Here is a 21,680-nt window from a genome sequence, read left to right as displayed (position 1 = left end):
GAGCAGTGGTGTTTGTCTTGTCACCCTACATCAAGATACAGTGAACATAAAATTTATTTGAAGCCTTTTGGTACACTTATATTTGACCTTTGACCCCCAAACACTGATTACAGGTACTGTAGAACTTAGTATAATGCGATTAAGGTTTGGTTAATATCTCTTCACCCAGTCCAAGTATTGTGCACACGAGTACAGTACAGCAGTTATATTTCAATCCACATGACCTCAAAAATTAAAAAGGTAAAGTAAAGAACTTTCCATTCATTATTTGTAGTACAGTACAGTACAAGTTTAATGAATACTGTATCCATTCACCCAGTCTTCAGATATTCTGTACACAAGCATTTAGTAGCATTTTAGTACACATGACCTTGTGATTTTTACCTCTAAAAATTAGTATGGTGTACAATCAAAGACAAAAGTCGTGTCGATGTTTTGTTCGAAGATTAAATATAACTCGTGAAACATTATGAGAGCCTCCTACCACAAGGCAGAGCGCACCAAAACTTTAGCCCTTCGGCATATGTTTTCACCAAATTTCACGACACAACTTTTGTCTTTCATCGTACATCTTTATATATAAATCACTATACTACTTTGGGTAAATATTTGGTCAATATTTATTTTCCCAGTCGTGAGATAATACAACGTGTATACAAGATTAAAATGGATGGACAGACAAGAAATATATGGATGGCCACACCAATATGCCTCATCTGCTGTGCAGGGGGCATAAAAATGCTAGTACATACAAAAATGTATAAAAAGAAAATGTACTGCCACATTCAGTTGGCAATCTTTGAGTTGTTAAGGGTCATGCCAGGTTCCACTTCTGACCCAGCAAAAGTATTTACAGACTTAATAACTAAGAACTATGGTAATTACTGAAAAACAGCTCTATTTTACACGAGTTAAAGAAATTGACTTTTACTGTACTTTATTTTTGTTTTTTTATTTAATGCACTTACGTACAACCCGAATACAAATTAGACGGCAACTTTAAATTCTTTATTAATCTAAAACAGTGGTTCCCAGCCTTTCCCACTTCACAGACCAGTGGAGTGAGAAAAAATGCTGACTGGTAATTGTAAATACTTTTATTTACAATTTACAGTCCAAATACTGGACAGTAAGCCCTCGGTATTCCACGAAACTGGGACTAACAATGACAGCGAAATGTCGTTTTCGCGAATTATCATCCCAGAAATTACAATATGAAAGATGGGGTTAGGGTCCTGAGACTCAAAAACTACACCAAAGAATGTCTTTAAGACATTTATTTTACTGAACATTGGTAGCAGCTCAACAGTTTGGCTCCAGTGTAATATGTACAGGGCCATCATAATAAAATGAGATGCAAGACATTCTTACCGTCTGACTAAAGAATAATTCGTAAAGTGCCAGGCCACCCAAGTCAGCTGACAGTTGTCATAGATAAATATACAATAAATTTTACCAATTAATTGAGCAAAATATATTTATTAAATGATCACGAAGTTTAGGAGCATTATGTTTTACCAAGAGATTATAAACAAAATAAGCAATGGACGGGTATATCTTAAGCTGGGGACGAGCACCGGTCTGTAGACCACAGGTTGAGAACCAATGAACTGTAAAGAATCAAGACAACAGTAAGAGAAATCATTACATCTTTTTGTAGTCCTGATGAGAAAATGTCAAGCATAATGACAGGCTTGCTGGTACAGTATTAGATAAACTCTACCAAACACTACATAATGGACATGAGATAAATACATCTTCAATATATTTAATTCACAAAATGTATTTGTTTTCAAGCACCATATGTTACCATGTATTTATCACTTCTCAGGCCAATACATTATACGGTAATTCTTTATTACAGCTACAAACAGCAGGTATTGTATTGGTCAGCCGAGTCTCTTCATTAAAGTGCTATTAAGGGTTAAACAAAATTTTGCTCTTTTATATTGTTCTTGTGGCCTCTCACTCTGAGTGATCTTAGGTCAAGCCATTTGTACACTAAATATGTCCTCTAAGATCTGTTACACACTACACTACATAAATACTGTATACTGTACTGTAGTACTATTATTACCATCTTTTTTTTTCTTATCATATATATATAAACATACACAGGACTGTATTGTTTATGTTTGTTAATTCATATATATTCTAATCCCCACTACCAACTGAATAGGTTTAGGGAATACTGTACTGTAAAGTCATCTAGCTGTCAGAAAGTTAGTAGACAAAACCTTATGTGAATAAATTCAGTTTGACATAAGTCAATATAACTTCATACCCAGAATCCTACAGGTATAAGAAGCCTATGGATTTGGTAGTACTGTACTGTACTCATAAGGTCGAAGGAGCAGTTAAACCATTTTATTGATGCCTCTAATTTTGGTAATTCAACTAGGTGACAGGTTACTTATAAATTTACTGGCCAAATATCTCCTATAAGAAATTGTCTTCAATTTCATTGAACACAGCTATACAGTATATGTGCACAATATTTTGGAAAAATCCTTCACTGTAATGAAAGTGAATTGCAAAGTACACAATTCCTTAATTATACTTTCTTACAATGAATGGCAACTTAAGTACCATCCAACTGTTTAAATTTGTCTGGGAATAGTCAGACAGATATACAGACAAATGCACATCTATGAAAGACAAGAGAAAAAAAAAGAAAGACAATTAGCTGCATAAGGTTAATGAAAGTATTTTCTGGAAACTACTCGACTGCTTCCTTCTAAGTCATTACAGTACCAAGTCATTGGTGTCCTAAAAGCTTACAAGAGTTCATGCTGCAGGTACAGTAGCTAAAACAACTGTATCTATGCAGGTGAGGGTCGATATGCTCCAAAATTTTAGATGCGACTAGTGACAGCCTTCATATACCAATACAATATTTATCGTCCATGGTCTCATATTGTTTCCCACAAAGTATGCACAGATAGTTGTTTTAGCTTCTTTACATATGTGTGAAATATATTATTAATATTTAAGTAAACAGTTTAGATTGAACATATATTTGTAAGTCTTTATGACAATACCCTGTATTACTAATAGCTCATGAAACATCTCTTATAGCAGTATAGGTGCAGCGAGGTGAGGTAAACACTGTTGATCAAAGGGCACGAGATAAATAATTCTACTGTACATTATGCAACATGCAAGGCAACACTTTGGGAATATAAACTACAATTACAGTAGGAGTTACTGTACAGTACATAAATTACATATGTGTAATCTAACAGGTACTGGGTGAAGAGTGAGACTTTGCAATGTAAATATTTAGAAACAAATACCCCTTCATACTGTACTAAGAAAGTGTACGTATCTTAATATGAAATGTATTCAACATATACAGTATTGTTTACTATATACAGGGTACAGTATATAAATAATTTTTATATAAAATATCAACTGAAGCATAAAAAGGCATTGGTCATAACAGTAATTTTCATCTTTAAAGCAAAAGACTAGTATTTGAAAGACATATTTAAATTTTACCAAAAAGTGCTAAATGGCAATTAAGCAAAATTCACAAGAAAAAAGTGCAAAGTCCTCTATTATGACATTTAGAGCACAATATTTTTTTCAATACTGTGTAAGGTAAGTTTTACCTGTACAGTACTTTAAACACTTACACAAATTATAACTTATATACAGTATTGTATTCGTAATTACACCCAAATATTTTAAATCACAATAAAACACCGTATAGCTTTGCATTTACCTAATGAAAGATGAATAGATTAGAAATGTTATAAACCTGTAGGGTGGCATATGGTACTTATATACACTGTACAATACTGTACCAGTTTGTGCAATCATTACCTAAAAGCCACAAAATTCCACTGGTATGGTTTTAACAGGCAAATTCATATATTTATGATTATATATTGTAGGTGTTAACTTCACAAAATATTTTTTCTTCAACCAGATCTTGTTAGGTTACAGCAGACATTATCTCCCCAAGAATCTAAATTTAATACTATATAATGTCTTTTTCATTGGGACAGAACATAACTGACATAAACACTCCTCAGCACACCCGTCCAAGACATCACTTTCAAAAGCTATACGATATAACAGAATAAACAACAATCCATTTATGATAATCAGTTACAAGTCTTCAGTACATATTTCATGAACTGCTGTTGTTTGACGCTACAAACTCACAAAGAGAACACAGTCTTGATCTGACAATGAGTACAGAGACAAAGGCCTTTGGATCAGAGAAAATCTGAGTGTACTACCTTCACAAAAATGAAGGTAAGAAACTCATGAGAAACACTGATAAAAGGCTGTAACTGTATACAGCATAAGTAATTATCTGAATTCACTGCAAAGTGCTCTTACAGATATAGATATATATATATATATATATATATATATATATATATATATATATATATATATATATATATATATATATATATATATATATATATATATATATATATATATATATATATATATATATATAACATTTAAATACACTGTATAACACCTACTATACTGCCCATAATACTGATATTAGGGATGAAACTGCAAGAAAACGAAGGACATCAACTTTTTAATTTGACTCCCATCACGAGTGACAGGAACCTTCTCACCATCATGCATTAAAGGCTTTTGTTTTAAAATAACAATTTACAAGTCTGTTGGAAGCCAAGAAGAAAAAAATATATTACCCTGTACTGTATACTGTTACTCAGATTAACTTTAACCTTCAACATAATGAGTAAGAAAATATACCAAGTTCTAATTGATGCAACATACTACTTCCTTCTCTTTCCTTTATGTATACTTTATACTGTATATATGTTGTACACTGCATTTACATTGAAACATTCTCATTGGAAATTTAATGTAGAGTCCAGTATAAAGAACTTTCTCCACATTGTAATCCTGCCATTGAGTACCGGTAATCTTTTCAATAATTATATACACTGCACAGTTCCCTTATTTGTCTGCTACGTAGTATTAAAATTATCTATAAGACTGGAAATATCTGATACTGCCATGGTGTACTGATGTTATATAAGACAGTATAGTGTTTTTATGATAATTAAAGTTTTACAAGCATAATATGTATCAAAAGGTGCTGGAAAATGAATGGATTAATTTAGCTGTATTTAGATGGATTACTGTATAACCATAATACAGTAATAAAAATGGGACAAATGCAATTTATTTCTACTTGTTATTTTAGGATTAGATCCTTCTCAATGTCTATAAATAAACTTTATCCTTTGCTTAGTCTATTACTAAGTATGTGTGTGTGTGTAAGAAGCAAATCCTGGAGGTTCATTTGTGTCAAAGAACCATCAGTTCAACTACTAAGAAATTAAATACTGAATAACAGCTGCACTAATTATCATATTTCAATAACAACTCTAAATTTTGGTAAGTTTCACAATATTCTTTAATAAAAACCAGTATGAAGATGTATCACGTGGTTCATCTGCAAGAATGACTGTGGACGGCACTTGTCTATTTTTAACTGATACAGTAGCCACTTTTGCAAAATATAATCCACAAAATTAAAGTTGGAAAATATTAATAACCTCCATACTTGAAAGTGATAACTGCAGGTAAATAAGAGAACTGCTTACCTCAGGAGTTGACTTTTAGAGATTTTCTGGATTTAGTTTTAGTTATGAATCAAATATGATGAATGTGATAACAATTGTTCTTCCATAAGAAAAATTTGTAATCTTAAATAATTGTACTATTTCTGGAGATCATCCTTGCATCTTTGACTAGATAATATTGCAGCAGAAACCAGAGAACAGTCCTGTACAGTATTACATATTTTATTTAGGATAGTTAGTTGATTTTATACTGCTCTAATTATGGCATAGACTGAAAACAATACAAAAATGTTTCATACCCTTTCATAATGTATGAATCACGTAGGTCCATACCACACACGGTATCAATGAAGTTTACTACAGAGTACAGTACAGTATATCTTTTGACACACTGTTCCAATGCTCATAAATCTTAATAATCTTTTCTTTATTACAGGTTGACAACCCTTTATCCGAAATTCCGAAAACCGAAAAGCTCTAAAAACCGAAAGTTTTTTGTGGGGCATTTTTTTTTTTTTTTACAGGGATTATTAGCCCAGCCAGGCACAGATCACTGACCCACATTGGGGCCTGGGGGGCAAAAATGTAATAGTAATAATAATTATAATAATAATAATTATTCATAGTAAATAAAATTTTTAATAATTATACACCAAAATAAAATAATGATTACAATAATACCGGTAATAATAATAATACTGTAATAATAATAATAATAATAATAAAATTAATAATAATAATAATAACAACAATAATACTGTAATAATAAAATAATAATACAGTAAAGAAATACAAGAATGAATAAAAGATCAAAAGTGAGAAACACGACCTAGACCTATGAATTATTATTATTATTATTATAATTTTAATTATATTTTAGACCCCCAGGCCCCAATGTGGGTCAGTGATCTATGCCCGGGTGGGCTAATACACACACACACACACACACACAAAAAAAAAAAAAAAAAACCTAACCATTCTGAAAACCGAAAAATTCCGAAAACCGAAATGCCTCTGGCCCCAAGGATTTCGGATAAAGGATTGTCAACCTGTATTAATACTGAATAACGACCTATTAACATAATAATACAACAAAAGTTATTCTAAATTAAACTGTATACAGTATACTGTACTCAACTACACAGTAATACAGTACAGTACGTATATTCAACCAGTTTCAAAACTTATACCTGTAGTGGGATATTCAACTGGAATGGTAGCAAGAATCTCAGCCTAACTTGAAAAAGTTCACACACACTGGAATACTCAGTACTTAGTGAGAACTTTATAACTCACCTTAGTGATGTGCTCTTTCTTCTAGGGGTGCTTTTGTAACTCTCCTATTGCAGTAATTGCTTGAAAATTTGGGATGACAGCCCAAACGAAGGATTTTCAGGATTGTGCAAAAAAATCTTAAAGAATATCTGATGGTTCTAATTCACTACTGGCTATTCTAAAACACATTTTATTAAAAAAAATAATAAAAATAAAAATAAAAATAAAATAAAAAAATGGAGCCATACGATCGCTACTATACGGCTATCTTGGGGCAATGATCAGCATCGTTCATTATTTTACATTCTGCTACCTCATTTAAATTTTATTCATTTGTAAGAGTACTATATTTTGATTTATATAACTTTGCTATTTATAGTTGCCCATCTTACTGAGCTTGATGTTTTAGCAGTTACTCAAGTATTTATTGTAGATGTGATGTGAGAGAACACATGTGTATTAAGGGGTATTAATGTCCACCTTTGACATAATTTTGATGCTCAGTAATTGCTCACTTACAGCACCGTACTTGTTTTGTATTCTAAAGGTGCAGCCACTCTTTCCTCAGTTACGAGGCCAGCTAGAGACCCATATAACCAAGCCTAATCATTAGAAATAGGTGGGAAAAGTCGAAACGCAACAGTTGTGGGAATCGTCCTAATAGGATTACCAGTTGGAAAGTTCAGGATTGGACGCATCATGAAGCTATGTCAGCACCTAACCATTACATAATGTTTGTTTTAATTTTCCTAGGATGATGGTGTTTAATACACAATGAATACATCGTAGCTCAGATTTAAAATTTACTCTCCATGACGGTAATGTTCATATATACTGTACATACACGCGCCTTTATAATAACATATCATTAAGTACTGCAATGTCCTTCACTTTCTCAGACCTATGACAATGAATAACAAAAGCATCATGAGTGGCTACAAATGGTAACAGGGCAACAAGAATGACAGGATGGTAACAAGCAAATATATGATTACATATAGCTGAAGACATACTGCATATACCTTAAGTAATATTAATAAGATATTCATGATTATTAAAACATCAAGTTGAATTGGAATGATGACTTAAGTGATATCAACTATCATGGTGGTATTTTTTCCTTTTTTCTCTTCCTATTTCAAGTCAATGTGTTTATAGAGCTATTGTAGGCTTCTCTCTTTTTCAGAAATAGGGGACAAAATAGGAACTTTTTACTAGAATCTTTACCTTCACAACTCTTCTAATAATAAATTCTCAACTAAAACTTTATATTGATATCTAAAAGCATATTTCTGATGCATTTTGAATCTCTTGCAAATACAAAATGAATTTGCATCAGATACAAATGTTTAATAGATTAAGATTATGTATGCATTAGATTTTTGTAAAATATAAAACATCCGGACAGATTACCGTTGAAAAATAGGTGTTCTCAAATGTGTATCCATCAAACTTCATCCTTATTCAAGTGAAACCTGCCCCACTGTGTTCTGTAATATGGGTGTTTAAGACAGAGAATGCATACACCTGTATAATGTTAGGATTAGCTGGTAATAATTTTCCTGAACAATTATATTCAAAACATGTCGTGGTCACCTAGTTTCCAAATCCTTTCATCCAGTTAAATTATACTGGTTCAAGAAGTAGCAATGCAAGTGGAATTTTTATAAAGGTGAACAGCTAACATGTGTACTAAAGTTCAAAAAGAATTATTTTCTGAGAATCTGAATGTACCTTAATTCTGTGGCAAAGGATTTTTCTCTACCAGTGGGGCAGCTTCTCCACCACTGTTAGGTGGGGGATTGTTCACTACAGAAACATTGGCATGAAGTTCTTGGTTCTGTGGGATGGGTTGACCGACCTGTCCTGACTGATATGGATTGTTGCTTGAGTACGGAGGAGGTTGTGAGGGGTAAATATTTTGTCCTGGTATATATTGTGCACCATCTATTACTCCTGTTACATAATTAGGGTTGAAACCTGTGTTATAGTCTGGGGCAAATCCTGGGTATGGTGGTGGGAGGTCATCTTTCCTTGGTGAAGGGATGGTCAGTGTCATACCCATCCTGGGGTGAGCCACTGCTACTACCCTCAAGTCTGCAGTATGAATTGTTGACTCTAGAAGCTGAAATGCCAAAGAATGATGAAAATTAATAATGCAAAAATTTTTGAGTACTGTACAATATATATATATATATATATATATATATATATATATATATATATATATATATATATATATATATATATATATATATATATATATATATATATATATATATATATATATATATATATATATAAACTTGCTAAAGGCATAAACTTATAAACACCATTAAAGTATATTACTGTATCTGCACTTTGTTTAATGAAATACAATTTTCTGGTTGAATATCTCAATACTACCAACTTAAAGTTAAATACTAAACCCACTCACTCGCCCACCCACCGACTCACTCACTCACATGGAGCCTCTTAGAAGCAGATAGGAAAACACAGAAGAAAAAGTTATCATGAGTGTGAAGATCACTGCACGATGGAGAAATATGTCTTTAAAATGGTGGCCTGGAGGTTAGTCTATAATAACTACCTTCTCAAGGAACTTCACATACGTACTGAGTCATTACAAAGAAAAACAGATAAACAAATAAGCTTACCTGTAAGTAGTAGGAGTTAACAACGAGGAAGAAGTATATAACTAGAATGACAATAGAGATGACATAGAAGATATTATCAAAATTGGCAAAATGACCAAATACAGCTATGATGAAAAATGTAATCTGTGCCAATTGCCACCACAGCCAAGGTGCCATCAACCTGGGATTACCCTGAAATGAAAAGATAAACATTCGTTGAAGTAAGGTTAAAAGTGTATATTCATATCTTTTTCTGATACAGCACAAAAAGTAATTTGTATGAAAACACAACAAACTGTCAAGGTTCAAAATGGGGGGACCGCAGAATGGAAATTTAAAATACTTAAACCTTTCTTAAAACTGTAGTTTATTTTATAAACTATACTTTTGGTTGCCAGGTACTTTCCTAGAAAAGTAGACTTAAATGCTTTGGAAAGATTTACTAAGAACCAACTTTTGAAACTTTGACACACTGTTTTACATTTTCAGTACTACACTACACTACATAAAAAATTATAAAGTTCATTTTATTCTTACCTTTTTGGCTCCAAGAATCATCAGAGCAGTCAGAATGAAGTAGACAAAAGACATAACCATCCTCAAGGACATGGCAAATCTGACTGAAAGTAATGAAAGGAAAATGAAAATATATAACACCATACCCTAAATTGTTTAGAACATGTATTTCATAACTAAAATTTGACTACTGTACTTGTTTGCACACCATAGCTACTTATTACTTTACACAATAGTACTGTACACAGACTCCCACCTATTCTGCAGGGTTAGAGTCTGACTGAGCCTACAGGTTGTAAATATCAGGAAATGTAAATATATGGCAACTGTGGGAGGTGAGGCATTACTTTCTGGGTGCCAAAGTATTACTGTATCCTTAGCTTCACTTAAATCCCAAAAATACAAGACACTCATTCTTTGCAAGGGTTAGGTTCTTGGAAAACCCCATGAATGTAGAAACCACCTTAGTTCAAAGGAAAAAGAGGGGTTAGGTTCTTGGCATGACTGAACAGAGGAAGAAATGATAAATATTTAAGAACAATGACTACAATAAGCACTGTACCTGTATATAAATAATAACAAATGTCTATAGAAAGTAATGTGGTTTCTACTCGTCTTTGATGATAATAATGATAACTTGAAGCATTCTGTATGATAGTGACAGTGCACAAAACTTATATTTCAGAAAGTATGCATCAAAGTTTTAAAAATGGTAGTACCCATCCATTGATATACCTGTACAACAGTATTAATTTCACCTAACCTGACACATTAGGTTGCAAACTGCTGTCAGAAAAACTTCATGAATGTAAATAAGTCAAGTTTATGACAAAAAATTGTGGCAACATCACAACTTTATGCTGGCTGAGGCAGGTTCATCTTAAGGTGATTCTGAACCCACAATGCAAAGTCTTGTTAATTATTTATTATGAAGATATATTTCTAGTGATTTAACAATAGAATTTCCAAGTAGTAAACTATAGTATCTTATATGGTAGTTCTTTAACAACTTTTGATTTTTTAATGTAAAAATATGAAATTCAACATAGTGTACAGTGCAAAATATGGCATGGAAGCTAAACTAAGTGAAAATTTACTTTAATCTAATATAGAATAATGTAACATTCTATGAGTTTTAGTCAATCTTAAATAAGTATATGGGAGTGAATGTGGTTTTACCTCCAATGTACTGTACAATAAATTACATTTCAAGGATTACGATATACATTTACTAAATAGCTAGTGAATAAGTGAAATTCAGGAATATCAAGTCTAATCTAATGTAATTGTGATATCATTTTATATGTTACATTAACCTGGAAAATCTTAATAAAAAAAAATACTGTGCATTGGACAAAATTATCATAAATGTATGGATGCTATTAGAAAGAGAGAGAGAGAGAGACCCTTCATCCCCCTCTGAGCCATGAGAAACACTACCATATGTCACTGATACAATGATGATTGTAAATCTAACTGCAGTAAATATGCATACCTGTATATGTAAACAAAAACTGAATAAATAAAATATGTAAAATAGCTAGAAAAGAGGGAGTGGTAGGGGGAGACAACTCTTACTCACTGACCAGGAAAACTGATCCTACTTTTCTGTGAAGGATCCATATTCTTTTCTCTGAGGTGAAGGGTCTCACAACAAAACAGAACTAACGTACAAGGTCACTGTAACAGAACTAATTAAAAAACTGAATACAAGAAAAGTCAAATTTTTTAAACAAGAATAACAAGAATGGAGGATTGCTACACTGCTTGGGGTATGGTATTCATTTTGTGCAGCTGAGTTAAAAATGTATATGGAGAATAAACTAACATATGTGTATTTCAGGTCCACTTGAACAGTTTTTAGAAACATGGTCATGGTCATCATCATCATCATCATCTGATCGAAGCATTAGGTGATCATCATCATCGCCATCATCTGAGGAGTGTTTGTTCCGTTCCATGCTCGCTCTCAGCTGACACTGCTTCATAGACAGCTCAACGTCCACCATCAGAAGAATACACTTGAATATTTCAATCAATGACCCAAACTGTGGGAATAATAACAAGGTAATAATTTTCTTCATAAACCAATCAAATTTTCCTGACCCTTTCCCTTGGTATGCTCGTTAAGAGTTGCCTCCACATTTCAGATATGATACTTTTAATCCACTTAATTTTGATATACAGTACTATTTCAATAAGTAAAGTATTCCAACTTTAAAACATGCTTTCTTTCATAATCCTGTCAATGATGTATACATCATAAATACATATAGCCCAAAATGTAAAAATACTTTTCATCAATCCTCTCCAACTGTTTTAAGACAGTAAAACAATGTAGTGTCTTAAAAAAAGTCTTTGTAATTTAAATGGCAATCTTTTCCTCAGCTATATATGGAAATTTCTAATCTATATTTGTTTTTGTCTTTATAAACAGATATACAGTAATCTAGTGTTTACACAGAAGTTTAGTTGGCACAAAGCAATATTACCATCTAAAATACAATACTGTACAGTTATCATCCTCCTCATTAACATTCTGCAGTCATTTTCTATGCTTGAGTTGGTTAACCGTGTAACGTGGTCTCTTATAGTCTGTCTTGTCTGGTTCTTAATGCTAATGTCATTTCTTACAACCTCTCCCCTAGTTATTCTTGGCCTCCTGACCCAATTGGTCTCATCCATTTTCTTCACATGCCCAAACCATCTCAGCATACCTCTTCACAGAACTTCACCAATATACTCTCAATAACCAGAAGCCCTTTTAACTCTGAAGAGAACCTTTAAGAATCTGCCCAATGCTATCTATCTTAATTTATTCCAATTGTTCAGTAGTACTGTAATATGATTGAACATGGTTTTGCTAGGACTCATTTTAGTTGAATGCAACACCATGTCCTATCAAGGGGTAATTGTACAATTCTTTTATAAGCAAAACAATTCTACTGTTTGAAGGATATACAGTATAATGCACATACCAGGGCCAAAAACCCAATGATGATGGTTCCCCTTTGTAATGGAATACAACCCATGCAAGACTGGAGCCGGAAACATGCTGGTGAAGTCATCTTGGTGGAGCCCTGATACACTGTCACTATATCTGTGAGAGGAAAAGTATATATAGTACAGGTACAGATTAAATTTATTAAAAAAAGGAAGAACTTTTTTTACAAATAATAGCTCATATTACAAATATGTTATGGAGCACCTGAAGAATAGTGTTAGGGTGATTAATCTTTAGGTGAAATAAGGTGGGGGTGAGGATTCTTCAGGTGATCTGATGTTACAGTTTATTGAGGAGAAATGAAAAGAAATGCAAATTAAGTCTTAGAGTCTTTTTGATGGTAGAAGACTTGCTTTCAAACGATGGTCAGGTTGTAGTTGATAGGGTAGACATGAGAAGATAAAGAGTTCCAAAGTTGAGCAGTAGAGAAAGAAGCAGGTTTTACTCTGACCCACCATCAAGTTACAAACACAAGGGTCAAAACCTCTATATCTAACTACAGTCAAAGGAAACATATTTTTGTTTCTACAACTCTGAGCAATAATGATGGAAAATATTTCATTTGAATATATCTAAAATTTTGTTGTGTTTTATAGTACTGTACTGTAATTACATACCAAGTGGAGTTAAAATCCACAGCTATACCAGTATGTTTGAGTTGGTTCATTCACAATGCTGGCAGAACACAGTTGTCCACCATGTCTATATCCTCCTCAGGTACAGCAGTTGCTAAAAGGGGCACAATAAACAATTTCAAGACACTGAACAGAGAGTAAATAAAAATTTGGGCCAGTCGTTCTTGATCTTTGACAATATTACCAATCCTCCCATAATGAAAAACTCACAACATCTGCCAAATTTCTTGCACATTTCAAGTACCAATGGCTTTTATCCAATAGATAAAACATTTATTGCACAGCTTTCGGATATACTACTGTACCTGTACAGGTAACTCTTCAAGAACTAAAAAAATATATACGTATATAAATAAATAAATAAATATTCAAGAAACTAATCCTTTCATGTGCATATTCATACAAATTTGATTTTTCTTCTGCCTTCCACATGATAATGAAAAAAATAAAAAAATCATTTGACCCAAACTGCAAACACAAAGGACAATATGGTGCACTTATTGCTGTGTTAAGATGTAACTTAACAACATTGTTTTAGGGGATCTTATAATTCAATTTCCTGACACAAAAAAACTCTTATCTCAAAAATAAAAACAAACAGTGCCGAAGAGGACATAGTTTGAATCTTTACCCCAAAGAAGCAAAGACAATAAAAAGAAAATAATCCTTTGCACTAAGGGCAGTAAAAATCTGGAACAGCTTGCCCGAGGAAGTTGTTACATCACCACCATAAAGTCTTTTCAAAATAGATTAGATAAGTCACGGGAGGGACTTGCAATACATACAGTATGACAACTACAAAGCGGGGTATTATTTACTTTAGGACATAGAGCGCCCGAAAGTTATAAACTACTAAAACATTTAGATCGTGCTATTCTGAGCATTTTTAACCCCGTATATATATGGCGAAAATGAATAATAGCTAGGCCTACCGGGGGTCCGAGGACGGAGCCCCCAGCTAGGGGTTGGGTTAGGTTTTGTTAGGTTAGAGGACTCATTTTCGTTTTCTCCACCACCCCCAAAAAAAAACGATTTCCCAGGCTCTCCCCCATTATTGTTCGGGGGGGGGGGGGGCAAAAACGAGCAATTTCCGCCAAAAATGAGGGTCAGATTCGTTTAAAACACACCAAAATACACTGGCAAAAACATATTGGTCAACCCCTAGGGACTCATGTCCTGAAGTAAAAATTTACCCAAAGCAGAAATACTGTACTGTACTTGATGGCACCACAGACCCACACAGGACCGTGGAGCCTTAGATCCTGAGCTGAAAAACTACCTCAAGTGACCTTAAGTAAATGAACATAAAGTACAGTTCCTGGGGTGGTCCTTATCAGCCCCAGGAACAATAATTCATGTTTTTGTTGGTTTTTACTTGAGGTATCATAGTCCACCTTCTTAAAAATAAATAAAACAAACATTCCAAACTCAATCTAATCTACCTAATTAAAAACTACTGTATTCTAAGAAAATTATGTTGGGTAAATTAGGTTTGGTTTCTTTGGATCAAGTCATCATTAATGAACAAGTAAAAGTTGCCAACAATGAGAGCTTTCTCTCTCATAATTTTTAAATTTAGTTGAACTAGTGTATTACTATCCTTGTTATGCACTTAATGACCTTCATTTTTGAAGAGCAGTAATAACATTATAATATAACAACAATGCTGCTGTCTGAGAGGGGTAATTTGTATACAAATAAATTGTATTGAAGTTGACAGTTGGTTCTTTTTCATTGACCTAATTTACCTGAAGGTTACCTCAACCAGAAGTGGTCATGACAAGGAAGGGAGGCCTAGATCTTGTGTAGGATCCCTCCATTGTTATTGAAAAAAATTTCCAGGGCTATACTGTATTGAACCCAGTACTGTACCTTGCTTTGACAAGTTTCAAATTACAGTCCCTGGCTACAGATAATACCGAATAAGCTGTTCTTGAGCCAATTCTGTCCTGCACAACATATAAAACAGCCACTTGGGTGTGCAGAAACATAAAAGTACATACAATATTTAATACAACAAATCTTTTACTAGAATTCCATTAAAAAAATATATATTGAAGTGGTAACCGTGGTAACATTATGAGATGTTCTTATTACTACCTTGCTATTGTACTATTCCAGATGATACTAAATGTTACATAATAATTCCTTGAGATAAATGTATAGTATATATCAGGTGCCTCAAAAAGGGTTCAGGTTCTCAACAGGCTCAGCCATGTTAATATTGTTATTATTATCCACTCAGTATCTGTATTTTTCAGGCTACATAAACTGCTGAAATTTAATTCAATTCATTTTTTTTGTATATTGTAATAACGTCAAGTATTACCAAATCCCTTTTGTTAAGTTATACCTGCGGCTATGATGAATAACAAGAATAACCTAGATATCTTTACATTTATCGCTAAATACCGAGTTATAATCCAATTCCCCACAATACATGGAGCCACACCATGTTACTGCATACACAAACCTGTTGTATCTGCTGTCAATAAATTACGTCTTTTATAAACTGGTATTATCTCTGCCCTCTCCACACTACCAACCTAAGTTACTTTACTTTTAGTTACAGTTACACAAATAAATTTAAATAGAGTAGGGAAACACAGTAATACGTACATGGAGGTGCACAGCTGGAGCACAAGTAAGAGGAACACTGCAGCACACTCACCCACCGCAGCCTTGTGTACTGAGAGTGCCAACAACGCCTGCGTCAGCTGCCATGACTCATAATATTCCCTTCTTGCACCATAACAATGTCATTACTTTATGGCGTTAGTGTCATTTATGTGTTGTTATCTACAATGTGTTTTAACTTGTTAACATTAAACCGTTTCATTCTTATACCAAACAGATAAACTTCGGGGAAACAATAACATAACACAAGACGCGCTCAATATTTTTCTCTAGGATGAAGGTTTTTATCGCTCTTTTATCTGCTATCTTTAGTGAGATTAAGTAAAATACCGCTTAGCCCTTCCTCTCCCCCGGTTATTTTGAAAAATATAAACACTGTACTGTACATGAACCGAACAACATACTTAAAACAATTTATCTTATATATATGTATATATATATATATATATATATATATATATATATATATATATATATATATATATATATATATATATATATATATATATATATATATATGCAAGTAATCACTATAGGTGCGCGTGATCCAGGTATATGCTAACCTTTTTCCTTGTGGTTATCAGCATATATATATATATATATATATATATATGTGTGTGTGTGTGTGTGTGTGTGTGTGTGTGTGTGTGTATAAAGCTGAATTAATGCAGTACTTATTCCGTGTGGGTAAGGCTAAATGCTAATGAAAACTTTAAAGCGCTCTTAATAAGCATTTTAAATAAATTTCACGTTTAATAATCTCACTAAAGCAAAACCAAGTTAAGTTGGTCTTTTCAACATTTTGTAAGGGAGTACAGTAAATGGGTCTTAGTTGGCCTTCAAGTGGCATGGCTGTGTTCGTCCTGGGGGAAATAGTCGAGTGGCGCGACAAGTGTCTTTGACATTCATTGATCCGTGCTGAAAATTCCAGATCATACAGGCATTTCTTGGATTTAGCTTAACTAAAGTTAAGATATTTAATTGTAAGTAACCACAATATTATCTTATAGTATATGGTAACTTTGTAGTGGATTCCTCCCCTACAAGCACCGAACCTTCTCGAATTCCCCAGCCTACGCCTTCAGAGCCGCCCACGGAGCGGGGGTCAACTATCTACCCACACCTACCCCAGCTTTATAAGGCCTGACACCGCTGTGACCAGCTCTCTTTTCTACCCAGTGCCACCAGCAAGCAACACCTCCCCCGCGCCAGCCGTGCGGCTGCCGCTCCCGCCAGCGACCTTGGCGTCCCTCAAGCCGCGTGTCCCTCCTCTGGGCACCCTCACCACCCAGCTCTCTCTACTCAACGCTTATTACCATGCTACCTACCCAGCAACAAGCTGCATTGTATATCCAATACAATATGTACACAGTGAGCACATTGTGAGTTTCCTTTCTCCATCCCATCCTGAGTGTGAGCCAATATCTCATACCCCACAACTTAACAGTTGCTGTGGGATTTCTATTACCACAAACACAACTCGGAACAAAATTCAAGAAAGCACCCGAACATTCCTCTAATAATGTTTGAAGAATTTCGCCTTGGAAATGTCAAATAAAGCTCTTTTTTTTATTCAGAATGAAAAAAAATAAGGCTTGACTGTAGGTGAATGATTGGTAGGCCTACTATACTGTAGATGCGATTGGGTGATTAGTCTAAAAATACATTTAAAATAGATATGGTGGCTTACTGTAACTTTCTAGGATGAGTGAAGATCGTACCAAGAATTCGATCGAATGACAAGATAGACTGACCCAACACTGCCTTCTAGACTAGAGCCTATACCCTAGCTAACGTGATTATAACGTTTCCAGAGAGTTGTATACAGTATACTTTGTTATAGGAAACGATTCAATAAAAAAAATGTTGCAAAAATGCTGCAGCAACATATCGCTGGAGATAATCATAACGTCGTGGCAACATAGAAAAAATATATAAAAATGCTTTAAATAACGCTACAAAAAGTCACAGTAACTGATTATAAACAGTTAATATCAAGAACTCGATCATGGCCGTATATATATATATATATATATATATATATATATATATATATATATATATATATATATATATATATGATAAAATCATACGGGAAAAGGGAAACAACGGAGCACCTTAGCTTTCGTCTTTATTCAAGACGTTTTCATTGTGGATCTACATGATATATATATATATATATATATATATATATATATATATATATATATATATATATATATATATATATATATATATATATATATATATATATATATATAGATGTTGGGGTGTCTAATCTTCAGGTGAAATAAGCTGAGGTGCGTAGTACAGTATTAGGGTGAAATTATCTGGGATGCCCAATCTTAAGGTGATCCGTTTAATGTTATCTTTGACCTTGGCTATAATTATATTTAACCATGAAGTAACCGTATAATTGGTTCAGTTTGGTTAAGGTAATATCAGGTGAGGTTATGTTAAGGTTACATTATGTTAACACTATATTAGGTTGTTATATTATGTTAACTTTATATTACGTAAACTGTTAAATTAACATTAAGATTATAATTAGGTTAACTTTATATTCTGTTAATGTTATAGGCAATACTATGTAAGGCTGGTTATGATAGTTTAAGGTTGTGTTTAGTTAATATTAAGTTAAGTTAAGGCTATGTTAGGGTACCGTTATTTAGGTTAATATTAGGGATGGACGTGTGCATCGTTTTTCGTCACATTTCTGGAACTTTGTATGTTGTAACCTTTTTTACTTAAGTTTAATGAAACGTTACTCCAACAAAACTTCCACCCTGAGGAAAAACGTTGCCAACATTGTGTAACGGAGAAATGACCAACCGCTTGACCAGATAGATACCAGTGTCAAAGAGGATAACCGAGTAATTAAGATATGACGATGATGTCTCAATGCCGTAAAGGTAAAGAATTTAAATCCCTTAAATAGTTAACATATTTATATTTATCCTCTTCACCACTGTTTGGTCAGCTTACTAGCCATCTTGAATTTATCAACCTCGCATTCTTAATATACGGAGAAAGTGAGGTTGAGGTGCGAGTTCGCTGCAGGACAGCAGACAACGTATCTCTTACTAGTATGTCCAGGGTTCTATCCCAGTCCCGGACACACTTGAGAAGGGTGTTATCCAGTGTGACCCTACCAAACATCGCAGGTTTCCTGGACCCCGGTTTCCTCTCGTATTAACAATGGATAGACCAATAGCCCGAACGGCTAGTAAGCTGATAAATGGTGAAAATTAAAAAAAAGAAGGACAAGAAGCAGCTAGTGACGCAGTACGAGTGGGAGATTTAGCCCAGGAATGTCTCTGAGTAGGAGGTCGTGTAATGCTTGAGCAGGTTCAGGTACACTCAGGAGCCGGTGCATGCCCAGTACTAGCGAGCCGATCTTTTGGTGAAGAGGATAAAAGAAAAGGAAAAGTAACCAGAGACGTGATCGATCGCCCAAGCGGCTAACGAACCGATCAGTGGTGAAGAGGATAAAAAAAAAGCGTTTACATCGCCCTTCTGGGAAGCATAAGTTGTTCATGCTTGCCTTCATGACTCATGCATTAAGGGCGTAAAAGCCTGAAGGGCCTATCCGGTATTCATCTTAATTTGTAATTGTTGATGGCTACTGTATTTAATAACCTGTAGTACACGCTTAATGACCTTAAATCTTGAAATGCAGTAATGGATCATAAATATACATTCTTTCTTGTTGTTTGTTTCCTTGTTTAATATGTTGTTTGTAGGCTTGTTTAATAAGTTTAATGTGCCGTTGTTTGTTTGCTTGTTCAATGAATTTAATGTTGTTGCTTGTTTAATTGTTTAATTTTTCCCCTCACTATTTACCCACATAAATCGAGTTATCTGGATATATCACCTGAAGGGTAAGTCGACCAAGGACGTCTACATCACTATCTTAGCTGTTAACATCCACCTTATCACCTTGCCCTCATAATTTGTGATGATATAAAGATAATTAGGGTAATAGTGGGGCAGACGGCTAACACCAGAAGGAGTTGTCCCATTTCGTTATTTTTCCCCCATCGGTGTTCTTTGGATGGTAGTAAGTAATAAAAAAATGATATGACAACTTTTCCTTTCATTTTATTTATTTTTTTCGTTTTCCTCTATCTTCAATAATAAACCACATGTGGTGAGTGGTCAGGGCATGAAAGGGGTGAGAAAATACGGGGTAAAAACTAAAAACACGGCGAACAGTAATAATATGGCAATAGTTTGACGTTTCTACGTATTTTTTAAATGTGGAGCCAAGTGGTGCTACGCTTTTTTTTAACTGAGTCCCTCTCCAAGAGACGCTTCCACGAAGGAGAGAGGTTTCATCACTTCCTGGCTGCCATCCTTGCTATTTATCTACCTCAATCTTCCAAAGAACATCTGTGGAAAAAATTAACGAAATCGAACAACTCCTGAAGTTAACCATCTGCTCCACCTTTACCATAATGAGAAACGATATGGTCATCACACAGAATATGTCTGTAATGCATAATCACACAATGCATTGCGGAAAGAAACTATATAAATGAGTCCCTAATGCTTTTGTTATAAGACAATATTATTATTATTATTATTATTATTATTATTATTATTATTTTTATTATTATTATTATTATTATTATTATTATTATTATTATTATTATTATTATTATTATTATTATTATTATTATTATTATTATTACATTTCGCCCCCAGGCCCCGATGTGGGTCAGTGATCTGTGCTCGGGTGGGGCTAATCCCCGTAAAAAAAAAAAAAAAAATTTAGGTGTCCGGGTGGTGGGGCAGAAGATAGTGTATGGCCATCTCCTCGCATACCTGCGGGTGGAGATGCGTCCCACCGTAGTCAGCGGCCCCCGTTCCTCATGCTTTATCAGCCAGTAAGGTGGCCTGGGGCCTAGGCCACTCGCACCTACCTACCAAAGTTGGTGTTATAATGTATTATTGCACCTTAATAAACCTGAATTTCAACAACTAAGGTATTTAATCATATATTCTAGGTTTATAAATGCACTATTCATTAACAATTATAAATAAAAAGATAAGTTCCACTTCAGTGACGATAACACGTCAGTTAAACATGTAATCGCAGATTGCCTAACTATACAGGTATTCTGTAACCAAGGATATACTTAACGAAATATGTGAAATATTCTTCTACAAATTCTATCCTTTTATAAATTATAAATTTCCTATTAATATGGCGACTGTCTTTCTAGAAACACAAATCATCTTTAAATATGACCAATTCCCTTGAGTAAGATAACATGTACTCAGAGGGGTGAGGGGGCTAAGTCATCGTACTCAAGGGGTTAATTATTCTGTAATTAAACTATAAAGGTTTCTGTAATATTGAATCAATAATCATCAGACTAGA

General features: G+C 33.9%; 1 protein-coding gene across 3 annotated transcripts; it reads right to left on the bottom strand.

Annotated features, from left to right (window-relative positions):
* Nucleotides 1-7,656: 7,656 nt before the first annotated feature.
* Nucleotides 7,657-16,398, bottom strand: LOC121878787. 3 transcript variants are annotated; one of them, XM_042385202.1, is made up of 7 exons: nt 16,277-16,398; nt 13,668-13,751; nt 12,997-13,118; nt 11,847-12,066; nt 10,040-10,122; nt 9,524-9,694; nt 7,657-8,991 (listed from the first exon to the last, which is right to left on the bottom strand). In XM_042385202.1, the coding sequence occupies exons 2-7, from the start codon at nt 13,687-13,689 to the stop codon at nt 8,602-8,604; spliced, it is 1,008 nt and encodes a 335-aa protein (XP_042241136.1). In that variant the 5' UTR covers nt 13,690-13,751; nt 16,277-16,398; the 3' UTR covers nt 7,657-8,601. The 3 variants fall into 3 exon arrangements, with proteins under 3 accessions (XP_042241136.1, XP_042241137.1, XP_042241138.1); XM_042385203.1 differs by having other exon boundaries at nt 13,640-13,751; nt 16,277-16,350; XM_042385204.1 differs by lacking the exon at nt 13,668-13,751 and having other exon boundaries at nt 16,277-16,394.
* Between the last annotated feature and the right edge of the window lie 5,282 nt (nt 16,399-21,680).

Source organism: Homarus americanus, unplaced genomic scaffold (genome assembly GCF_018991925.1).
Source record: "Homarus americanus isolate GMGI-L3 unplaced genomic scaffold, GMGI_Hamer_2.0 scaffold40995, whole genome shotgun sequence".
NCBI lineage: Eukaryota > Metazoa > Arthropoda > Malacostraca > Decapoda > Nephropidae > Homarus > Homarus americanus.
This window is presented reverse-complemented; position numbering and strand designations above follow the sequence as displayed.

Coding starts and splice junctions, on each gene's coding strand:
- LOC121878787 (XM_042385202.1), bottom strand. CDS start 13,689: ATGAACCAACTCAAACATACTG. Junction 13,119..13,667: donor GAACCAACTCAAACATACTG/GTATAGCTGTGG, acceptor TTCCTCTCACAG/ATATAGTGACAGTGTATCAG. Junction 12,067..12,996: donor TCATTGGGTTTTTGGCCCTG/GTATGTGCATTA, acceptor TTATTCCCACAG/TTTGGGTCATTGATTGAAAT.